Raw genomic sequence first — 24,362 nt, forward strand, 5'->3', positions numbered from 1 at the left:
TGCTAGAGTACCATTAGGCTCTGCACATATGTGTACATGATTGTGCGAATATACATGTAGATACAAGAGGTATTTATAAGGGTTCGTAGAGTATAAGTTGTTGACATGTGCGTGGATATATAGTACGTACAAGTAGCCGCTGGTGGAATAAGAGTGAAACTAGGCGGATTTTCCGGCTGATGGTGGTTTCTATTCTGAGGTGAATATTGTTGAAAGGGAGATCAGCTAGATCAAGAACTACATGTATGCAAAAGCTTAACTCGAGTACCAGCCGCTATGGAATATTCGCCGCAGCTTGGAGCCGGAGGGATATGTAAGATCTAAGGGCTGCAACATGCAATTTGATACCTTATGATAGCGGCTGCTGTACTGGTACTATAGCGCCCCCGGCCCAGAGTCTGGGATTTATCAGGATGAACGAAACCCGCAATTCGCGACCGTTATTACTTTGTACATCTAGCGCCAGTATCGACACTCGGGACAATGTATGTATACATATATGTAAGTATGTGTACGGGGCGGTTGGTGTTAGCGACACATCGAGTCATGAATTCACATGAAAGGTACAAAACCACATGCATGAATAGGTGATGGGGACACGTCGCATACAAGTCCCTAATATGACGGCACCAGCTCAAATCAGTTGAGGGGATGTCTGACAGCTCAAACGGAAGCTCGTAGAGTTCAAGCACATACATACTAGAGAAACTCTAGTGTATCCGTTGTCGAGATCCCCACACTTTCGTCTGGCTGGTGTCAGCGGTACTTTTGCTAGCGCCTGGTGGACCCTTCGCCGGGCTTTCGGTGAGTGGGTTAGGGTGTGAGGTTGAGAAATCACCTCCCCGGGTAGTTTAATTCTGCCTACCCACCAACTATAATATGTTTAGAACCAGCTTGAGATGCTTCAGAGTGCCGGGATAAGAGTGTTGGCGTGATCCCTTGACTCCGATCTCTCTAGCTCTTTCTTTCTCGCTCTCATTTTCATGTGGCTACGAAAATCGCTCAGGCTTCCTAGTACGTAGGAAAACATAAAGGCAGCTGGTAGGCAGGCAGACCCTGTATAATTTACTTCTTCTATATGTTCCCGGTTTCTAATTTAGAAAAGTGCACGCGAAAGAAAGCAAGAAAGGAGGAATAATATTAAGAAAAGAAGATGGTGGTGATCATGATGATAATATGGTTCGCTGTATCACGGAAAGTACAGCCATCCTGGTATGCATTGTGAACGTTGAAGCTGAGGATATGGACATCCCTTGACTCCAGCTGGCGCCATGGCGTTCATTGCGACTTGAGATAGTGTCTCGTACAATATTACCGATACGATGTATAGATAGAGTATGTATAGTAGAGTAGCAGTACAGTACGATAAGTGAAGTCTCTACTATTTAATTGATACTGCAACGTTAGGTCAGTAGGCTAGGAGAGTTAATTTGTTTCCCCTCGATCCCACCTCGTGCCACAAACGCGCAGCCCCACCCGTACAACCACAACCATCAGCATGCAGTTAAAGCTTGCGTAAGTGTGGGAAGTAAGCACAGACGATTATGCAACTGCCACCTCCCAGTACCGCTTCTCAGTAAGTCCGTGCACGGCTACTGAGCATGTATTTTATCCCAGTCCTTCCTGGTCGACTTCGGGCTAAGTAGCACCCAAGTCCCTCCTCGCAATGTTCGGGTCTGGCTTCAGATTCGCCAATTTAGCTGTTACCATATCTGATGCGTTTCCTTCATCCATGGTCCGGACCCATAAGGCTTACGAAAATTGACAGGGCGCTGATCATTCACAAGGGTTTTTCTGGAGAGGCAGGTGGTGGCCCGTAGTGTAGGTGAGAGCAGAGTACCTACAGTACACATTCGTAAGTGGATTTGCATCACACACGGCAAGTGGAAATCTCCGTGGTTTGCCTCGTTTTAGAGCCCCATTTACGTCGAGTAATGTTTGATGACGAGCATGAGGAGAATCCAACAGAGCCTCTTTCTTCACACTATAAGTACATGTACCTGTGGATACAGGTCAACATTCATAATTACTGCCATGCTCCCCCGTTACAATCGCCAGGTAAAGCACGATAGAGCAGATACATGTTAGTAGGTACTGAGTTCTCTACTAGTGGATATAACACAACACTACTCTTAACGCTCTAGCTGTAATAAGGACTTGGATTATGAAAACAACGTGTTATGCAGCTACCTACTTGAAGTTTACACACACACCCACCCGTCCAATGACAAAGCGCCCTTCTTCCTAGAACAGTCTTGTATGTGTATCTACATACTTAGACAAATCCCCGGACGTGAGAGATCGCCGCTTCACACACTCACCCAAATGTTTGGTCATTGATTCACCGTCTCTTCTGGACTTGTACCTACATTGATATCTAGTGTTCCTATGTACTGTCTCGTTGGTGTTCTTGAATTCAACTCGGGACTTTGTTGGACAAATGGGGAAATAATTATCTTTTATGTACATGTCCAGGCCCTGGACAACTTGTCTTGAATATCCCACGGCCTTTCCCACTAGCCCTGCTCTCGAAGAATCTCGCCCGCGGGCGTACCTCCCTTTCGCGATTGACGGGCATGTATGCATTGTGAGAAACAATTGGGGGGGTGGAGGGAGGGGGGATGGTGAGTTATAAATGGGAACCCGGAAAAGACAGGAGAGAAGGATGAAAGATAGCTGGTGCTTTGCTGAAGCCAGCGCCCAGTGTTACAGCTTAATCAGGTATGTACATTTTAATGTGAGTACAGATGTACATAACTGCATGGTTGAAAAGTGACGGGGGTTGCCAGTGGAAAGAGAGAGATTGATTCCCTGCAAGATCTCATAAGACTGGTTGGCCGTGAAGGCCTTTCCCCCACGGATATACACTCTATCCGTCCCCTTTCCCCGTTACCCTCCCCCTTTCCCAGGCATAGAAGAGGGTGAAGGAGAAGGAGAAGAAGGAGAGGCAGCACAACGGCGGCAAGCAGAAACAGAAATACGCACAAACCTGGTAAACGTGCAAATTCGTTCAACTGATATCTTCTTCTTGCCATCTCCGGCGGGCCCGCCATTCGATCTGCCATTATCAAACACCCAGCTCACGGCGGCGGTGGTAGTGGTTGTGCTCGTGTTGCTCTCCCCTCCCGCCCAAAGCGTCTATTCCACCCAATTTCTCAAGTACTTGTTTTGCGGTTTTCTTCCTTTGTTTTTCGGGAAGAGAAAATCAATTAAGAAAATCTATAATTAAAAAGGGAGAGAGAAACGGGAAAGGAAAGAAAAGAAAGAAAGGAAAAAAAAAACAGAACGAAGAAAAAGTAAAAAAAAGAAACCCATAACACAGGCAAAACCCCAATAACAAAACAATTCCCCCCCCTCCTACAATTGCAATTCCTTCCCCCCGAGACCCTGACAAGCCCGACGTTCCCATTTGGAGAGCAACTTAACCATTCATCCATCCATCCAGACTATCCGCACTTTGCCTCGCCTCTAGTGCGTCACACTGATCTACGCGCAGGAACTTTCACTGCACATAGCATATATTAGATCACGGGTACCACAAGCACTGTTGTTGAGGAGGTGGGGAATCCTGAAGATTTTTGGCTTGTGTGGTCCGTGGTACGGAGGTACTTATAACTTATAACGCAACAGCAAAACAACCGCTGAGGGTACTCCTTGTTCCGTTCCCGCGCTGCTGAAGCTGTCCGTTCTTAGAATTTGGACATTTAGACATCTGTCTGTCTCTGTCGCACAATTGCGCATCCTGCCCTCTACAATCCCGCCCTTCCCCCCCTCCCCCCGCCAGTCATCGGCTTCAAACGCATCGCGAACTTTCCCCTTCTACTGAGTGAACCTCACTGCGTCGCCCCAATCCTACTCATCTCACTCACGCTCATCCTCCAAACTCGCGGTCTATGTTGCCTCAAGTGGCTGTCGATTCTGTTCCCCGGCGACTATTACCTCAACAAGCAATGAGCATGCAGCAAAGCATAAATCTCTCCCCGACGGACCTCGGCGGTCAAAGGGAGAACCACAGGAGTATGTTCCCCCTGGATAATTTTCCGTTCACCCCTTCAAACATAAAAATAATATAATTTAAAAATTTCTTGAAAAGAGAGAACTGTCGATGTCTTTGGTCATTAGCTAACTATCACTATCACCAAAGATTATGTTTTTGTTGATGAACACAACCGACACAAAAGGCTCAAGGGTTAGCGTTCATTTGATATTAGGATATTTGGCCCGTAAAACTAACCCAAGAGTTCAGTTATGCGAGCATGCGAAGGATGTCGACGCCGAAAAATTAAATGCGATGCTGCCACAACGAATACATGGCCTTGCTCAGCTTGTGTACGCTTGAAACTTCACTGCGTTCCGCCCATGGTACAGTATGATCGCGATTTCGCACCCAGTCAGGTTGTTATGGAACAAGAAACCAACGGGGATTTTGAGAATTCAAGTGCGAGCGGCGAAGAAGACCTTATGCAACATGCCTCGGGGCATATCGTAAGGAAGACAAGCAGGACAACTGTCCCCGGATATCACAGTAGGGACGGAAACGCCGCCTTTCGAACACTTTCACCCTCTGAACATCATGGACCATCGCATAGACCATCGAATACGCTCGCGTATCCGGGAATCACAGCTGGGGAGGTTGTAGAACCACTTCATTTTCAAGCTCCTGTTTATCAGACACAGCCCGTGATGAGGCAGCAAGACCAATGGGCGGCAGAGAGCGACTATGCATCTGCTGCCCATGTCAGTGGGGTATTAGGGCAGCTAAAAATTGACGATAGTGGTGTGGGTATGTTACGTCTTTCTGGTTTAAAAGAGTGATCTTGTAACGCTAAAATCCGGATCAGCAAACTACATATCGGCCCAAGGAAGAAGACTTGCGGAGACGCCTGCATATGAACCATGGACGGAAGAAATTGAGCCGAACCCGTCGTTTATGCCTGGACAGCATGAATTTGCAGTCAAGATAAGGCCTGAAGACATGCCTACGGACGAAGAAGCTATGGAAATGTTTGGCATATTCTTTAACCACATACACCCATACATACCGATCGTCAATAAGGCAGCATTTTATCGACAATGGAGTGCATCGCGTGACTCAATCTCACCTTTACTTCTTGAAACAATCTTTGCATGTGCTGGCAGATTGACAACAGATCCAGCGAAGGGGCTCAAGTGGATAAGCATGGCAACAAGTTGGTTTCTAATTCTTGCAACTAGATGGGAGGTGAATTGCTCACCTTTCTGTGCCCAGGACATGTTGACTGTTTTTTCGATGTACCGCGACTTAGTACGGTTCAAGCTTTGTTGCTTCTGCTCAAGGCAAGAGAATCTGCGCCGCAAAGAGGTTATTTCTTCCGCTCGTGGATGAGCGTAGTCAGTATAATAGCGATGGCTCGTGATCTCGGTCTTGATAGACACAGTGATTTGCATAAGCATGGAGTAGGATGCGGAGAGAGCCCCCTCGATTGCATGACGCGAACTCGTGTCTGGCAAGCATGTTTCGTTTTCGAACTTATGATTTGCGCTCCGCAAGGTATGCCCTTGGTTTTTGATTCGGACCGTCATTTTCTCACAACTCGACAGGCCGTGACATTATGCAGATTAATCCTGAAAGCATTGATCTGACCACACCACTTGGCTCACCCGATTTGGATGAGAATGAAGTAACTATATATCGCAACTTTATATACTTTGTATGGCTTATCAAGAATATTCGTCGGATGAATGATGTGCATGCAAAACTTAAGGCTACACCAAACTGGAGGAACGATCCTCAATTCTTGGATTCCGGACCAAGCCTTGATACCTGGGCTTATGAGCTCCCACCGAATCTTCATGTGGTGGTAGTCACTGATCTTAGTCACCCTGGTCCCCAGATAGACTCTCACTTTACAGGAAATCTTCAGATTTATTATCATTTAGCTCGGATAATGCTCCATCGTCCTGCGTTGGCCTTCGGAAAGACTTTCTCTTTGGGTGGAGAGTGGAAGACACACATGATGATATGTACAAACGCAGCGAAATCTATGCTTAGATTGGAAGAAACAGTCTTTGAGCAGTATGGGATGCTGGGGTTACAATGCATGCTCCGGGGTGTCAATTTCACCATATACGCTTTGCTCACTTGTGCTATGATACATCTGGTGAATTGAAATTTCTATATAGGCTCTTCCGATGTCTTGGCTGACCTTCAATAACAGATCGCGGCCACGTGCCCGGACCCAGAATTCAACTCAGACGCGAAAGATTATTTCACGAGAACAATGAGGATCTTAGAAAACTGCATTGATAGTTCGGCCTCATCTGAGGTTAAAGGTCAAATCGAGACTTTGCGTCAAGCTTTTTCACTCGACCTAAGTCGACCTTTTGTTTTAAATCCAAATTTTCCTTTTTACCCAGGCGTTTCCGCAGCCGTTGATCCAAGTATCACTCGAGCTTACACTCAAGGGGAAAGCCCACACTCGACCCTTACAGCTGGTGGCCCAGCGAATTATTCGCATCCTTTGTCTCCACCACATTCCACAGGCGACGGCGAGTCAAAAGGAGAATCCCCGGCAGCTGTCCAGTCATTAGTGATGTTAGCGGCAGGTCAAGGAACTCAGAACCCCCCCGCGATCGTAGACAACATGGGGTGGAATCCTTCTAGACTATTTGAGTTCGTTCCCCTAAAGAAGTTGACTGTTGTAGGATACTGATGGCTTCATAGTAATTGGAATACTGCGTTTGGGATAAATGGTTCTGTGTCAGCTATACCTTCTGGTATAGCCGGACATCATCATGAAAGTGGGTTGGTTGATCCGCTTGGCGGTGGGCGTCCACCTTCATCAAGCTCCTATGTGCCTACAACTGTAGGGGTTTCGCACTCATTCGTGTCCCCTGGTATGTGGCAAGATTCTGTAGCTGCGGCCGCCGTTTTCAGCGATTCAAACAAACGACCGTTCCCGTTTGGCGGGGAAACTGTATGGAACACTCCAGGACCGTCGCAAGACAGACCTGAGACTGTACCACCATCGACAGCCCTGCGGTCAGAGGCCGGCCGAAGAAGTCGTTAACCCCCGAAATAACGAGCACCGACGACTTCGAGATCTTCACTAAGATGCGGCAGTATGTCCACGCTTCACTGGTATCCTTGCACATTATCGAGGAACTTGAAACAAATCTCATAAGTTGTCTCCTAAATCCCTCTTTACTGTTGAATCCCAATATGCGGTGACCGCAGCACTGATATTTTCATTTCTCATTTCCTTTTGCTCGATTTCCATTGCGTTTGGCGTGCTGGCTATGTGTATAAACATGTATTTTTGGAAGGTGTTTTTTTTATGTGGACCTTGATTTTTTGGTTTGTTGTTATTCCCCATTATCAGTTATTGGAATGATTTCTCCTCCTCCTTGCTTGCTCGAGCGCCAGATCTTATTATACGGGGTAATCCTTTTCGCTTTTTTCTCTTCAAGGGGGCTAGTTTGTCTGATCGTTATAAGATTTTTTTTTCCCTTGATCCTCCCGGCTTTCTTCTTTCTTTCTTTTTTATTTCTCAAACTTTTGTGGATTGTTGGGGATCGGCATTAATGAAAGATCTTTCTATGTCTTTTTTTTTTTTTTTTTTTTTTACTTAAAAAGAGTGGCTATTTATAATAGGGTAGTTATCTGGAGGGTCGAATGATAACATTGTGATATTTATATCAGGTTCAATGGAAAATAGTATGTAGTAATCATATTACTGACCTTGAATGAGGGGTTCAATTAATTGACCATGTCCGTGGAGCATTCGGCGCCCCCACTCGAAAACAGTTGGGGGCCGTTCATTATTTTTCATAAGGCTAATGATCCCCTACATCCGATCGAGTTTTATCAGCCTTGTCGAGTAGTACCAGATCTCTTAGGTACCGAGGTGCTGGTTCATCCTGTTTAATTCCGTACCGCTGCATGCAAAGAATTGCCACTGTTGATGCTTGTTGCCGCAAGAGGAAGTAAACGCCGAAGAAGCCGCTGCATGTCAAGACTACGAATCCCAGGAATAAGATTTGACGTACCGGTATTTCCCAGATCATATGGGGTCCGGTCTTGGGTTTTGGTTCGACAATGAGATTAGCACATGCTAATTATAATTCATACTTTCCATACACGATCTAGGCTAGCTCGAAGTCCCCGCCCGGGTAACTTCAAAACAGGATATATTGTATGCAGATTTGAGTACTACATGTACCGTACTTGCCTACTCAATGATGTTCGAATGTGCGGTAGCTCCGCTAGCTTTAAGTATTTAATTTATAACCCTCATAATTTGTATAAGGCAGATATTACACAGAGCCGATCTTTGTAATTCTAAATGATCAATATCCCACAATAGCTCTCAAGGTCGATGTCGGGTTTCTCGCACGCCGTATATATTGCTAAGACCCGGCCCATATGAGAAGTATGCAATATAGCCCCAGAATGGGCAGGAAGTACATATACCCATATATATATAAAGTACTGATATTATATAAGAATCTCCAATTAATTAATTGCCACACTGTCTGAATTCTGATAGGACTTGTATACAAGCGAAGAAAGTCAAACAAAGCATGCATCACTGTTTTTAGGCGATTCCAATCGCTTGGGGAAAGTCTCGAGCGCTCTGAGTCAAGGCGAATCACTCGGTCCGGGCGCCAAGACAACTGTTCCATTCTCGTATAATAACTAAGGTGCGTAAGTACATGTACTTCTAATATGTATTATCGTTACTCTCTGATGTACGCTCATTCAATCTGATTGGTCGTGAGAGACAGGGGCGATTCAGTAAGCACGACACATCAAAATTCTGAGTGCTCACGATTGAATGGGGCCGAAGGTCCCCATAGTAGAGAGAGTGTGAATTGGAGAGAGTAGGAGGTAGAAGTGGGAGGGGGGAGGGACCGAAGGCCCCCCCATTGAAGGCCTTTCACAATTATTGAACACTTGATTGATACCCATAATCCAAAGTACAACTCGCGGTCGCGAGGTGGGCCACTACTAGTAATATCGTCATACACATATATCTACATATATACAATGTACCTACATGTCCTTGCCTCGAGATGTTTAATTCCACCAGAAATAGTCAAACCGACCATTATATTATCAAAGTTCTCTTAATTAGACACCATTCAAAACTTCTAGTACAATGTTTTCGTGATAGATCGAGATATTCCTACTGGTATACGTACATATGTAGTTATAGGCAGCTAAAGGGAGCTAGTACTTTGGTTGCGTGTGGTACGGAAGCCTTTAGAGAGAACTACATGTATTGATATATCGTGTAGTCATATATCTTGAGTGAAAGAATATACCTTTATAATTTAAGGAGGTACGTACGTACATGTATATATGTGCGCCTAACTAGATGCTGGAGTCGTAGTACTGGTACGGCCTATAAGCAAGCTCGAAATATTGTGACTCGAGATAACTGACGGTGAGCTCAAGGGGGCTCGGCCCTTGGGAAATTTGTGCCCGCCAAGGTCTCAAGTTTCTGTGCAAGCAATGTGTACTTGATATTTCTATAGGATACATACATGTATACATGCTATAGAGAGCTGACTTGTACTGATGATTTGTAACATTGATAATGTCTTTACTTAATTACATGAAGCATCACCAGTTGCCAAGGCTTATTCCCTCAAATATATAGAGACCCAAAAGTACTCATTAGAAAGCATCATTACTTGTAAATAAAAGTATTAATAAAGGTATCAGTAAAGTGATCTTGAAGATTATCCAGTTCCCCTTATAACGACTTTCCCCCGACGCGGCTTTCCCCCGAAGCGACTTAACTAAATATTTTTCAAGTACACATTTCCATACGCTATAGAGTCAGTACTTGCTTTAGGCATGGTTTGGCTAGCTGCTATGTAGCTAACTACCTAATTTCTCACGTATGTCTCAGGAAAACAATATACACGAGATGATAGCAGGCCTTAATTGTTCTTGTGAAAGGTATCGTACGCGTATCAAGCCACGATAATTTAAGGTCTACACAAATGGCACAGCATACAAAGCCGTATACATAATTACACGTATATATACCATGGCTATAATATTCATTAGGGGTATTCACTTCTAGAAATATGTGCCTTTATAACGTACGCTGCATTACAACGCCGCTTATATGGCACTGGAATTTTCAAAAATCTGAATACCTCTGGAGTGCACATGCCATATTGTGGAGTAAATCTGTTACCATATTAATTTAAGATTTGTGCTTAGTGTACTAGTCAATCACCTTTATATGGTACACATATATGGGCAATAGTCTGGACAATAAGGTAGGTTGGTGATGCTTATTTTCTCCTCATACATATTCCAGAATACGCGACTGCCGATTATTTTAAGTGGTTCATATAGGCACATGCCTATAAGAGCACGTATTCCGGCAAGTGAATACCCATATTATATATATACTTTATATCATTATAATATTCTTAAATTCGTCTCGCGATCGGCTTGTATTACCAAAGCAGTAAATATTATCAAAAGTGGATTATATTATTAAAGACCCGGCCCTGTATTTCTTACGAATGTAAGGCCTCTAAATTCAAGTGTCCTCCCGTGGTAAAAGCTCTTATTTTTGCCATACGCGTTTCTTCTCGCTTGCTCTTGTACTTGGTAGAAGATCCGGAATATCTTGCAATACAAATCATTGACCTCCGGAAGTGATGGCGCAGTAGATAGGCCTAGAATATTGAGTAGTTTAGAGATTGACTCTAGTTCAAATCCCTCAACGCTCACTTTTGCTTTTTATTACCGCTATGGGAAACAGGTAAATGTGTACTTTAATGCATCAATTGATGCATTAAATGATGCATTAAAAGATTCATTTTTTGATCCATTATTGATGCATTTCCACGCATATATATATTAAAAGTAACACATTTTAAATACTACTTTCGGACGAGCTCACCCATACAAAAAAATATGCATTACCCGTACCCCCCAAAAAGATGTATTAAAAGATGCATTTACATGTCTGGTAGAGACAGTATTGCTACAGTGCAATATAGGTTAGGATTCCGATTTGATTCGAAATTCGGAAGTTTTACATAATTCCATATTAGTACAAGACATATTGCATCCCCATTTTGGGTACTGTAGTATACAAGAAGTGATTTCTAGGTAGGATCTGATCATTATAATAATTTAAGCTATTAAATCATAAATATATATATATATATATTTGCTGGAAGGACCTCGAAACATTGTAGTCCACGAGAGCAATTATACTTGTCTAGCTGGCCTAAGCTATTAGGAGTTTGGCCTCGAGGCGCCTTGAGGTGTACGTGTCTCGAGGTGCTTTGATATTTCTCGAGGCTGACCTGTATATCGAGTTTATGAATATTACAGACTGCAAATTAATTAAGTTATGGAAGCACGGGGTAATCTGTTGATAGAGAATTAATTTCCATTACATCTGAGCTTAGTACGTAGCATCTTGTTCTCTTCAAAGGTCCCAAATCCAAACTGTGACAATTTCTATACATTATTAATTAGCAAAGATTCAAAGTCTCTGGCCATCTGTAGGGCCATATATACTGGTCTCGCTAGTATATACCTCCGCCTCGTAGAACACTGGCCTCATATATATATCGTCGAGGCGATGTCCTCGAGATACAGACACGAGGACGGACGCTAGCGCTCGTCCCCGTGGACCGATCGTCATAATCGAAACTATACTTGCAAGCCGTCCCCCGATCTCTTGAAATGAATCAATCAACCCTCATTTTCCTCTAGATCTATCTAAACTGCTAGTACTATATGTAAGAATGTAGCTTAAATTTTGCTTATACCCATAATCGCATTTGACTTGATTGGAGCTTTCAATATGTCAAGACCTGAGAAACATCGACAGAACGCCTCGAGATACATGTATGTACGTGTATGGGTCGAGATAATTAATCAAGACAAACATTACTCGAGAAATATGTACCCTCCTGCACATCGCGAGTTATATGATGGACTTTACTGATCTGCTGCTGTTGCTGTTTAAGACGAGTTATTCAAGACAAGCTTACAAGATGCATGTCTCAGCACCTAGTAAAGGATCCATAAATGTGTATCTAAGAAGCTATACGACGTATATATGTACCTCCACGAAAAATCGGTTTTCTATATATTGTTCCTGGAAAAAAATACGTTGGTACTGCCAGAGCGGTCTATAACTACTTAAGTCGGAACCTAGCATATAGATCGAACTTGTGCGACAAAACAAGAGATCAAGCAGATCCATTTGCATCTCGGTTTTCATTTGTATTATAGACACACATTGTTATTTTGGCTGTTACACAGACTAATAGATCGATCTAGATGTACTTTGTATGATAGTCATGCAAAAACAACCAACGAACCTTCATTATGATGGTGTGCGCAGAGATATGATTGAGAGAAATTTTTTGTTTACATCCAGTATCTTCGTTTAGGATCAGGGTTCAGGTATTTCGTGAGATAATATGATCGACATATTGGTCAATGGCTAGCTAGAACTTAGAGTGGAAAATTAAAAGATGGAGATTAAGACATGTGATGGAAAGATTACAATGGGTGCCACGGTTAGGTGAAGGTAGAGCTAGCAAAGTGCGAGTTTCTTTGGCTTTGTGTATTTCGTCCATTTGTGCTTTCTTTCCTCGTAGCCAGCGTTCGGCCCTGTGTGTGCTACAAACATGTCATGTGAGTAAAATGAATTTGTAGGGAGATTATCAAGGTGTGCGGTACCTTCATATAGGCAACTCGCACAATATATATCATTTTCGCAGCCTGAGCACCGATACTCTCCGTCTTCATTACATATACCTATAAAATATATAGTGAGAATTTTTTAAAGCCTATTGCTATTGTAATATGGAATAGGGAAAAGACTTACAGCACCATGTATCCGATTCCTCCAGGACTGGATCTACATCAAACCCTTGCTTCGTTCTCGGATCCATTCTAGGGGCAGGCGGGAGTTCCAACCCCCCCAGAGCTTCAAATCGCTTGAGAAGATCCTCATCAAGTTCGATCTTTTTTTGGGCAGGGGACCTCTCCCGGTCGCGCGTTTGCGGTCTCTCCTCATCAAAGTCATTCGTGGTGATTCCGTGTGCCCTTTCAAACTCTATCTCATCTTTGATCATTTTCAAAATATCCTCCTCCGCGTCTGTATCGCTTTTAATGTCTTCTTCAGATATGTTGCTTTGTAGCCAAGTTGGTACCACCTCAACGCTAACTTCCTTTCCACTCCTAATTTCTTGCATAGAGGTTGGTATCTTTATATCCGCGAGCAGCTGTTCAATCTGCTTCTCATCGATTTCATCTGCTGCCCATGATTCCTTTTCCGAACTCAATGCGTTGATAAGTTCCTGAATGTGATGGGTGGTGGGTTAGAGATTAGAGTGAGAGATATTCACGTTTTTTATGAATTGGTACTCAAACCTGTATGGGTAGTTCTTTATCAAATCCATAGTATCTATCACTTGCAATCTTTTCCGATAGGCCCTTGCTCCTTTGAGAGGTTGGTGGTTTCTGGAACATTTTCTCGAAACGCATGACTAACACATCGTCATGATCATTATTTGATTGTGGTTCAGAATCCTGAGTGATGGGCGCAGCGGTGTTTCTATATTATAAATATTCATTAATAAGGCAATTCATTGACGTCCCACTTTGTCTTTTTTTTTTTTTTTTTTTTAGCTATAGTGATATATATGCATATGTGCAATGAGGAAAGCTTCTACTTACTCTGAATCCAGAGAGTGTCTCAACGCTGCCAGGCGGCGAGCAAGATCATCATCCATGAAGTCTCTAAGGCACGTTCTCAATGCGCAGGCAAGTTCACGTTGCGTTCTTGTATCCTTATCGATAAGATTTGTAATATCAGGTATGGTTCTGGATCGTTTGTTGTCGATAGGTACTCAGGAGGGTTAGGGTTTCTTTGGAGTGGCCCGATCTTCTCCTTCTAACCCTCGATTGTAGCAAGAGGGTAATTAAGTGCATAACATTACCCGGAAAACTGAGATGAGACGAATGAGATGCAGGGTTCAAAGCTAGGCGTATACAAGTACTAAATGAAGAACGGATAGTCTAGCTAAGCTCCATGACGGGCAAGAGAACACAAGTGCTTTCACGTCACACAGAAATCAATGAGCATGAGAGTCTCTTTCGACTTTCTCGTCAGTGGCTTCACGGTTGGCTGTTCAATCTCACGGGATAATTTCTCGTTATCTTCCTTCGATGACACCTTGCTTTCGACCCAGTCTCTCGCAATCTCAGTTATCACTGTAATTACGTCGATTTTAGTATTTCGCTATTGGCAATCTCTTAAGTATGCAGCAGTATCCTACGAAATTCCGGTACCAAAGCAATGCAGCGAAGAATGGACAGGTGATATCCTGGACAATCCTTCTATAAGGGTTAGTGAAGCTCGCTCCCGGATGATGTTACCAAAACTTACGAATAAAAGACCGCTACAGATAACAACATCAATTGCTACTGTCCCGCCAATGGAAAGTTTCTGGGAAAGGTTACACCGGCATCTCCAGAAGATATTGACAACGCGATTGCAAAATCCGCTGTAGCTCAGAAACAATGGGCCAGAACATCGTTTGAAGAACGGAAAAGAGTTCTCAGGACTCTCCAAAAGTAAGTCTATAGAGCAGCTAAATTCATTTGTTAGTAGGTATTTGATAATCTGATGGACTCATCGGTAGGTATATACTTTCAAACCGAGATATAATCATCAAAGCAGCGTGTCTTGATTCAGGCAAGACGCGTATCGATGCATCCTTGGGTGAGATCTTGGTTTTAGTTGAGAAAATCAAGTGGATATTAGGTTACGGAGAGAACGCATTGAAACCCGACAGAAGGTCCGTTTCATGGCCACTGATGTGCTATAAGAAGGCAGAAGTACGCTATGAGCCTTTGGGAGTTGTCTGTGCTTGCGTTTCCTGGAAGTACGTTTCTTTCATATTTCATAATAGATCAGTCATGCTATTATATTACATATAACTACTGGAGCTAGCTCTAACATGGTATTTCCACTTAGTTATCCGGTGAGTTTTTACGCTAGACGTATATTTAGAACCGTTGGAGTATCTAACTCACGTGCAGTTTCATAACTTGCTTTGTCCTATTATCAGTTCTATTTTTGCTGGTAATGGAATAATTGGTAAGTTCTATTATATCGAGTACTTCAAGGTCTGTGAAATAACAAGGAATACAGTCAAGGGAAGTGAAAACACAGCGTGGAGTTCCCGTTATTTTATCTCAATTGTAAAGGGTGCGCTTGAAGCTTGCGGACACAATTCAGATCTGGTACAGGTAATATACTCAAGTCTTATGTATTTGACAGCATCATCAGTTGACATATGCTACGTAAGTCTATTACATGTTGGCCTGAGGTGGCTCCGCATCTCACATCTCACTCTGGAATATCCCATATAACCTTTATCGGATCACGCCCGGTGGCCCACCACGTGGCTGCCTCGGCCTCGAAATCGTTAATACCTCTCTGCATTGAACTTGGCGGAAAGGATGCGGCTATTATCCTTAACGATATTCCGAACGTGAATAGCCTCTCTTCAATCCTCATGCGTGGTGTATTCCAGAGTGCTTCTCAGAACTGTGTGGGTATCGAGCGGGTGATCGCACTCCCAAAGGTCTATCCTCGGCTTGTTAATATCTTAGAAGAGAGAATAAAGCTTCTCCGGCCCGGATCGATCTTAGATGGCGATGAAGTGGATTGCGGTGCAATGATCTCATCGGCCGGCTTTGATAAACTTGAAGAATGGATACATGACGCGGTCCAAAAGGGTGCAAAGTGTCTTGTAGGAGGGAAACGATACTTGCATCCCAAACACCCCAAAGGACATTACTTTTCACCTACACTTCTCATCGACGTAACTCCTGACATGTTGATTGCACAAAATGAGACATTTGCCCCAATATTCGTGCTAATGAAGGCTCGTGATGTTCAAGATGCCGTTGATATCACGAATGGGACGGAATTTGGTCTCGGCGGGTCTGTCTTTGGAAGAAATAAGAGGGATCTCCAAAAGGTTGTACAAGAAATGAAAAGCGGAATGGTATCAGTAAACGATTTTGGGGTTTATTATCTTAACCAGTCACTCCCATTCGGTGGAGTTAAAGGCTCTGGTTATGGTCGATTTGCCGGCGAGGAAGGTTTACGGGCTGTTTGTAATCTGAAGGCAGTTTGCGAGGACATATTCCCTAGCTTGTTGAGTACTGCGATCCCACCGGTGGTAGATTATCCTATTAGAAATGGAGATAGAGGTTTGAACTTCACTACAGGTGCGTTATTTCTATGCTCATAACCCTTTGTTTTAACCACGTACTTACATCTTATCAATAGGATTGATCGAGTTAGCGTATGGAGAGACCTGGAAAAGAACAATCGGTGGGCTCTGGAAACTGGTCACTAATTTGTAGAAATACGGCCAAATACCACGCAGCGCAGATAAAGAGTTTTAGTAGAGTGGGATTTTGATTGATTTTGGTATGTTTGTTTAAGGGAGCTGTTTTCAAGTACCTATCTGGGTTTTGGAGTTGTCAACCTTAAATTGTTTCTACAATGATAAATCTGATGCTAGCTTTCGGTGGTTTTGGGTGAGCTCTTGTTTATTACGGGTGGGAATAGACGTTTTCTGCCAGGTACAAGAGTTGCACGAAAAAAGGGATCGGCGAAAGGTGATAGGAGTTCCAGTGAACCCCAGGTCGGAACAAATATTAGAACAGAAATGGGATGAGAATGTCGATCTTTGATATCAACTTGAAAAGAAAAAAAATACCATGTAGGTTCACCCGTGTCTGGGTAGCTTCCGGAGCACCACCTCCATGGCAGTAAAAACCACGAACCAATATAAAAATGTAAATATCTTAACAAACACCTATCGAATTCACATGATATTAATAATATGTGATAAAGAGATCGTAAGGTAAGGAAATTTGAGATAACATTTTATGTGACCCCCATTTGCTACATAATACTGACTTGCCTTTCTTGAGATACTATCAATCAAGGCATTACACTCCCCCTGAAATCAATTTTTCCGGGTAACTCCTCAAGAATGAAAGACGTATGATTAAACTACAAGAACAAAAAAGGGGATGTTCCTGATACGGTAGCGAGATTTCATTTTGTAGAAGAGGGCACTACTAGTGCCACATTCCCGAGAAGTGATCCTATTATATAATAGAGAAAACCTTCGATGTAACGGAGCCATTTCAACTGTCTGGTGTATGAGTACACACAGGGCCCGATTAGATGCTGAGAGTTATTGTTAGAAGCCAGTTGCACGGTGATATGCAAGTACCTGTAACGGGGGTCCTTTCTAAGAGAAATAGAATCGGATAGAATAGAGACGGCCGTGCAAGATAGACAATCAGGTTGCAGATTATTGAAAGATACTATCGCTAGAACTCAATAATCTTTAAGGGCTCTGCTACCGATAAGAACTTGATATTTCTTTCTGATGAAGACCCGGGAGAATAGGACTGAAGGGCGAGAATGAACCTGAGTACTTCTACTCCGAAGGCCTCTATTCTCTGTTCCTAACTTCCTTACTAAGTTCCGGTGGAGCATTTCCTCGGTGTCGGAAACAATACCACCGCTATCGCGCTTTTCTCTAAGCGTCAGCAGGTGTTTCTGATACCCAAGACAACCACCCTTAGTCAAAGCCTTTGTAATACCTGCAGCTTTGGTTGCCACACAACCGAGGACCTGCATGAATGAGCTGCCGCTCAGGTGTAAGCTTAATCATTGCTGTAGAGCTTTCACTTATTGTAGACTTCCCTAGCATAGTCTCTGCCGCTTCGGCGGACAAACAATGCTCCGAGGATACAGAGGATCACCGGGCAATCAGAGTCTCACTCTGGCCAGTCTTCTAGTCACTGGCGAGGCATAGACTCGTCAGTCGTTGCTCCCATGAATAGATCCCCTTCCTAGCGCCCGTAATGTAGTTACTCTAACAGCTGGTAGCTAACCACACTGCCGGTACTTGCATATCACCGTGCAACTGGCTTCTAACAATAACTCTCAGCATGTAATCGGGCCCTGTGTGTACTCATACACCAGACAGGTGAAATGGCTCCGTTACACCACTCCCCTCTTCCAGGATCTTGGTCTCCGAGATCTATAACCATTCTATTACCATTCATTCTATATGACAAGAAACTCCGTGATATGCAAGGAAATGAAAACCCAAAGGAAAAAAATCTACACCCCAACAATCCGCTTGTCCTTGGGTTTCTTAGGATACCTCATATGGAAGTCTCGAAGGGCTTCTTCAGCACTCTTCTTGAGATGCTCCCAGGGTTCTCATGTAGCATCCTCCTTCTCATAACCTTCCCACAGCACTAGATATTCCACTCGTCTTCTCTTCTTGTTGACACGGCTATCAGCTACCTCTCTGTTACGGGCATGCCAAGCATTTACGGGAGTGAGAGAAAGGCTAGTAGACACCCCAATACCCTCTGTACGCTAATATCAACTCTTGACCACACTCGCGGAGTGTGGTGCGACCAAATTACGACCAAAAAACCCAGAGTCATAAAAAACACGTTTTCGACCCCAATAATAACCCCCGGAGCGTCAAACCGCCGGAGGGGAGTGTTTTGGTACCGGTGGATATATGAGGGACAGCTGGAATCAATCGGATCGAAGATCGGACCCCTCGGAGCGAATCGGCGCAAGCTGCCAGCCGACCGAGTACCTATCGGCGGTACCTGTGGGCATGAGAGGACTCTGCTATATGGGAAAGCGATGTGGGAAGAGGCCTGAGTAGGTAGCCTTGCCGTCCGAGACCTCCGAATAGCCGACGCTGATGATTATCCACCAGACGGCCGATGGAGAAGAAACATCGACAGGGAAACGTGCATTAGAGTGGATAAATAGGTTGAGGGGTTTTAGCGGGTTTAGGAGTTTAGGGTACGGATTTAGGAGTTAAATGTTCTTGGTTGTTTTTCAGGGTCTCGGGCATGCCCCGAGTGTATTCTGTATTATTAGACTGGGTCCTCGAGACATAAGCGAGGGATATAAATACTGTGTCATTCACTGACTAGCCAAACCATCATCGGCGAAATCAGAGTCTTAACAATATAAATCGTTGATACGCGAGTTACAACTTTATTTGACTATACTTTCTGAAATACTTTACTCTATCGTGACTTCGAACTCTACCTGAACTATTACGTCGAAGACGGTCGAACATCACACGCTAACTCTAGTGAATCTTTGTTGATAACGTAGCTCGCGGGGCCCGTATCGGATCAAGGAGAATCATACTCGACGTTGACTGAAGAGACCTTGGAGACTTCTACCTTTGTAGCTGTTAGCCGAACTCTGAGCTCTGCGTAGTGTACTCTTGTGGTCTGGTACGCATCCCTCACAGTATATTGTTACTCGCAAGTTCACTTGGAGTAACGAAGTCACCTCAAAAGAAGAACTATCATCATTATCCCCTATCACAATGACTACCCGAAGGGATAATTATTTCATAGACACCTCGGCCGTAACTGAGGAGGCCGGAGGAGAAGATTCTATGGTAATATCAAGGGCTGCTAGCCCCGACCCCCTACTCACGGGAGGACCCTCTACACAAACTAGGTCAACGAGTAAACGCTCTGCTCAAGCCCAGTTCGTGAGGAATATGCAGGAGTTTTTGGATACCCATGAGGCACAAATGAGGTATCTTGGTGCAGCTGGACAGGCCGTTTGGCAGCAGCTACAAAACCTCCAGGAACAAGTCCAAGGGAGTGGGCAAATCCTGGACAAAAAGGTACGGCAAGAAGCCATTGCCCAAAAACAACATCTGGAATCGCTCTTTGAACTCGTCTCCAGTGTCCAACAAGTACACGAAGCTGCCCGAGCCGCCGACCACAAGGTTCTGGAGCAAAGTCATCTACAAACCCAGAACCAGTTACAGGAGGCGGAGCGACAGCTGAGGATGGTGAGAGAAGAGCGGGAGCAGGAAAAAGGGGAGCAACGAGCTTGGTTTGCGGAATTCAAGCGGTCCGATGCGGAAACAAACCAACGGATAGCCGAGATGGAGGAACTACTGCGACAACATCTGTCAGTAGCACCTTCTGTGGCAAGTGCTCCTTTAGACCCTAATGCGCCCCGAACGGTTCCTGTTGGCAATGGCAAGAAACCCGAAAATACTGGCCCAGTAGGAGGAAACGCTGGTCCAGTAGGAGGAAATGGGGGCAGGCGGCCGGAGGATGCCGGCCCAGTACAGGGCAATAATGGCAGAGGACCGGTGGGAGCTGCTCCAGTTGGTGGGAATGGTGGGAATCAACCTCCACAAAACCCACCAAGAGGAAACGTTGGGGGAGACCCAGAACCTTCCGACGATGATGACGACGATAATAGTGAATGGTCGCACGGTCGGAAGAATTGGAGAAGGAACCGAGGCGGGAACCGGAATACCGCGCCGCCTGAAGACGACGATATGGTAGATTCGCTCGCCAAAATACCTTTTGAGTTCGATAATGCCAGAAAGCATAACCTGCGGCATTGGCTCATGGAGTGCGAGATCTACTTTGAGCAGAAGCCCAAGAAGTTCCGAACGGACAGGAACAAAGTACTGTTCGCTGGAACGTATACGTGTGGGTTAGCAAAGGAATGGTTCATGGAGTACATCGAGACCAAGATGCTAGGTCCAGCAGCCGCAGACTACGCCACCTGGACTCGATTCCGTCAGGAGATCAGAAAACGTTTCCTAAGCACTCAGGAAGCTATGGAAAATGCGATGAAGATGCAGCAGTTCAAGTACTCTGCTAACATCGGGGACTACCTGACGAGGATGGAGATTATGAACCAGCATGCCCAGATGAAAGGGGCATCCTACCGCGCCGCCTTGCTCCAAGGACTACCAAATGAAATCCGGGAGCGCCACTCCCGCTTCGACCCAACTGATGACGACTCCGAGTACATCCAACAGTTGGAACGAGCCGGCAAGGCTCACGAGGCTTATCAGGAGCAGATGAAGATGTTGGGGAAAGTAGAGTCGAAAGGAAGGGAATCGAATAATGGTGGGAACTCGCGGCAGAAGGAGAAGGGGTTTAAGATCAAGGGGAGGGCTCAGACCGAGGAGAAGGAAAAAGGACAAGATAAGAAGAGTACCAGCAAGAACAAGTCGGGGAATAAGCCAATATACCACGACTACGACGAAGCCACCAAAGGAGTTCCACAGCCGGTCCGAGAACAGCGAAAGACCGATGGAGCCTGTGTGCGATGTGGCCGAAAGGGTCATCTTTGGAAATGGTGTCGTTCAGATGCTAACAGCAGTGCATCTATCTCCTCTTTCTCCCGAAAGCGTACCCGCGATGACGATGGCGACCACGATATGGAACCACCGGAACCCCAACCTCAGAGAAAGCGAATGAGGCACCGTGCTAAGAAGCCGGCTGCGACGGCTGCTGCGGAGTACACCAGTGGGCAAGCGTTTGTGCGAGAACGCGGATCGGAATCTGAGATGGATTTCGACGAGGATTTTTAAAAGGGGACTCTGATGAGTCAGGTCAGGAGTATCCCCAGATTGCTATGTTATCACTGATGGAAAACAACAAAAAAAATATGAAAAGAAAAAGGCAGGAAGGGAGAGCGTCCCAACCGGAGAAAAAACAGAAAATTTTGGAGGAACCTATTCATGGTCCTCGACCTATCGTTAATCAGTTCCTTTGTTTTGCGGAAAAATGTTTACCTTGTAAGGTGTTGTTGGATACTGGTGCAACTGGTCCTGTTTTGTCTGCTGTTTTTGTTGATAGTTTTGAGGTCCCGAAGGTGAAACGAGACGTCCCGGCCCGAGTATTTGGATTTACGGGAGAAGTTATGAAGGGCACGGGACACGCCTTTACACAACCATTAATTATAATGTCAAGGGGGCATCAAACGCAACTATCATTCGAGATCGCCCCGCTCCCACCTGGCATCGACGCGATACTACCGAACTGGTGGTTGAAAGAACACAAGCCGGTTATAGGGGCAAATGGGGAAGTTTCCTACGATGGTGAGAACTGCAAGAGTCGTTGCTTCACTGACAAGGAACCTCAAATAGAAATGGACGAGGGGGTACTGGACGATCCGGAGGCCCAATTCATCGGTAGCATCTGTCTCTTGGAAGATGAATCGGTTAACCTCCGTGAAACTCTTCCCTCTTGGCTCCATGGGTTCCTTAAAGTCTTCCTACCATCGGAAGCCGACAAACTACCACCGCATCGATCTTACGACCATGCGATAGATCTCGAACCAGGGAAGCAGCCACCATGGGGACCCGTTTACTCCCTATCCGAAGTCGAACTGAAGGTGCTTCGGGAGTACCTGGACAAAATGTTGCGATTGGGAAAGATTAGGCCGAGCAAATCCCCTGCAGGAGCCCCAATCCTATTTGTGAAGAAGAAGGACGGTAGTCTGCGACTTTGCGTTGACTACCGTGGACTTAACCGAGTATCCATTAAGAACAGGTATCCGTTACCACTTATGGACGAACTACGAGATCGAGTGGCAGGCGCGGTTATCTTCTCGAAGATTGACCTGAAGGAAGGTTACAACCTTATCAGGATCAAAGATGGCGACGAGTGGAAGACAGCATTCCGTACGCGGTACGGGCATTTTGAGTACCTCGTTATGCCTTTTGGGCTGGCAAATGCGCCGGCGACCTTCCAGAACATGATGAATGATGCGCTGAGGGAATTCTTGGATCAAGGTGTAGTAGTATACCTTGATGATATCCTAATATATAGCAAGTCTCGAGAGGAGCACAGGGAGTTGGTCGGCAAAGTCCTTAGTAGGCTACAAGAATACAATCTGGTCGCCAACCCGAAGAAATCGTTCTTCGAGCTCACTGAAATCGAGTTCCTCGGATACATCCTTGCCCCAGCAGGCGTCACCATGGCACTGGATAAGGTTATGTCTGTTACGAATTGGCAAGCCCCGCGTAGCGTTAAGGAAGTACAGATCTTCATGGGCTTTGCCAACTTCTACAGAAGGTTTATCCACAATTTCTCCGGGGTCTGTAAACCCATTACCGATTGTCTCAGGGGTGATGCTAAGAACTTTGTCTGGTCTATGACGGCCCAAGCAGCCTTCGAAAAACTCAAAACCCTGTTTACGTCTGCACCGATCTTGGTACATTTCTCTCCAGATCGCCAGACTATCGTGGAAACGGACGCAAGTGATTTTGCTATCGCCGCAATTCTATCCCAGGTTATTGACGGAAAGACTCACCCTGTTGCCTTCTATTCTCGAAAGCTTAACCCAGCGGAACTCAACTACGACGTCTGGGATAAAGAGATGCTAGGAATTGTGTCAGCCTTCAAGCAATGGCGTCACTACCTCGAAGGACCTAGCCGAACGGTCCTCGTCTATACGGATCACAAGAACTTGGAATATTTCTCAACAACCAAGGTTCTTAACCGACGACAGGCAAGGTGGGCTGAGTCTTTGGCGGAATTTGACTTTAAGATTATTTACCGCCCGGGAACCAAAAATGGGAAGGCAGATGCACTATCGCGACGGCCGGAGTACCGTCCTGAAGGGGGAGGCACGCTTGGGAAACAGCCGATAGACAGGTTCTTTAAGCCCGGACAGTTGGCGGAGGAAGAGTTTGTGGTATCAGCGGTGTCGCTTGCCTCCAAGGGGGTGATTGACTGGTCGAAGAATTTTCTGGATCATGTCAGGCAGGCGGCATCGGGAGACCCGACATGGGTAGGAATGAAAGAGAGAGTTGAGCAAGGGGAGAAGCTGGGGGAATTGAAGGATATTGCCGAAAAAGACGGGCTACTCTTCTATAAGAACCGACTCTATATTCCGGCAGACGACCGCATCAAGATCCGAATTGCACAGTCAGAACACGATTCGAAGGTGGCAGGACACTTTGGACAAGACAAAACTTTGGAACTCATCACACGTAACTTCTATTGGCCAAAAATGAACGAGTGGATTGATGATTACGTACGGTCATGTGACGAGTGCCAGCGCAACAAACCCAGCCGCCATAAGAAGTACGGTGCGCTTCTACCATTGTCCACACCACATTCCGTCTGGCAATCGATATCAATGGACTTCGTCGTACAGTTACCGGAATCGAAGGGATACAACCAAATTTGGGTAGTAGTCGATAGGTTCTCGAAGATGTCGCACTTCATTCCCCTAGTAGCAGAAACGACCGCGCAGGATTTAGCGAAGATATTCCTCGGTCAAATCTGGCGACTCCATGGGCTGCCTCTTGATATAGTTTCCGACAGGGACGCCAAGTTTACTTCAAGCTTTTGGGCATCCCTTATGGAATTATTGGACGTGAGGATAAGAATGAGTACGGCTTTCCACCCTCAGACCGATGGGCAAACAGAGCGAGTCAACCAAACC

The 24,362-nt window shown here is 45.1% G+C and overlaps 5 protein-coding genes across 5 annotated transcripts; 4 read left to right on the top strand and 1 right to left on the bottom strand.

Annotated features, from left to right (window-relative positions):
• Positions 1-4,359: 4,359 nt before the first annotated feature.
• On the top strand, positions 4,360-7,049 carry H6S33_001162 (uncharacterized protein; the record flags this gene model as incomplete). Its single annotated transcript, XM_044832509.1, has 6 exons — positions 4,360-4,783; positions 4,842-5,189; positions 5,249-5,530; positions 5,581-6,140; positions 6,198-6,652; positions 6,704-7,049. The coding sequence occupies 6 exons, from the start codon at positions 4,360-4,362 to the stop codon at positions 7,047-7,049; spliced, it is 2,415 nt and encodes an 804-aa protein (XP_044694129.1).
• Positions 7,050-12,572: 5,523 nt separating this feature from the next.
• H6S33_001163 (uncharacterized protein) lies at positions 12,573-13,776 on the bottom strand (the record flags this gene model as incomplete). Its single annotated transcript, XM_044832510.1, has 5 exons — positions 12,573-12,658; positions 12,719-12,796; positions 12,867-13,341; positions 13,415-13,598; positions 13,721-13,776. The coding sequence occupies 5 exons, from the start codon at positions 13,774-13,776 to the stop codon at positions 12,573-12,575; spliced, it is 879 nt and encodes a 292-aa protein (XP_044694130.1).
• A 345-nt stretch (positions 13,777-14,121) lies between these two features.
• H6S33_001164 (uncharacterized protein) lies at positions 14,122-14,624 on the top strand (the record flags this gene model as incomplete). Its single annotated transcript, XM_044832511.1, has 2 exons — positions 14,122-14,391; positions 14,442-14,624. The coding sequence occupies 2 exons, from the start codon at positions 14,122-14,124 to the stop codon at positions 14,622-14,624; spliced, it is 453 nt and encodes a 150-aa protein (XP_044694131.1).
• Positions 14,625-15,567: 943 nt separating this feature from the next.
• Positions 15,568-16,426, top strand: H6S33_001165 (uncharacterized protein; the record flags this gene model as incomplete). The annotated part of the gene is made up of 2 exons (XM_044832512.1): positions 15,568-16,288; positions 16,350-16,426. The coding sequence occupies 2 exons, from the start codon at positions 15,568-15,570 to the stop codon at positions 16,424-16,426; spliced, it is 798 nt and encodes a 265-aa protein (XP_044694132.1).
• A 3,038-nt stretch (positions 16,427-19,464) lies between these two features.
• Positions 19,465-21,495, top strand: H6S33_001166 (uncharacterized protein; the record flags this gene model as incomplete). Its single annotated transcript, XM_044832514.1, has 1 exon — positions 19,465-21,495. The coding sequence occupies one exon, from the start codon at positions 19,465-19,467 to the stop codon at positions 21,493-21,495; it is 2,031 nt and encodes a 676-aa protein (XP_044694133.1).
• Between the last annotated feature and the right edge of the window lie 2,867 nt (positions 21,496-24,362).

The sequence above is a fragment of the Morchella sextelata genome (assembly GCF_020137385.1).
Source record: "Morchella sextelata strain SCLS chromosome Unknown scls_10, whole genome shotgun sequence".
Classification (NCBI taxonomy): Eukaryota; Fungi; Ascomycota; class Pezizomycetes; order Pezizales; family Morchellaceae; genus Morchella; species Morchella sextelata.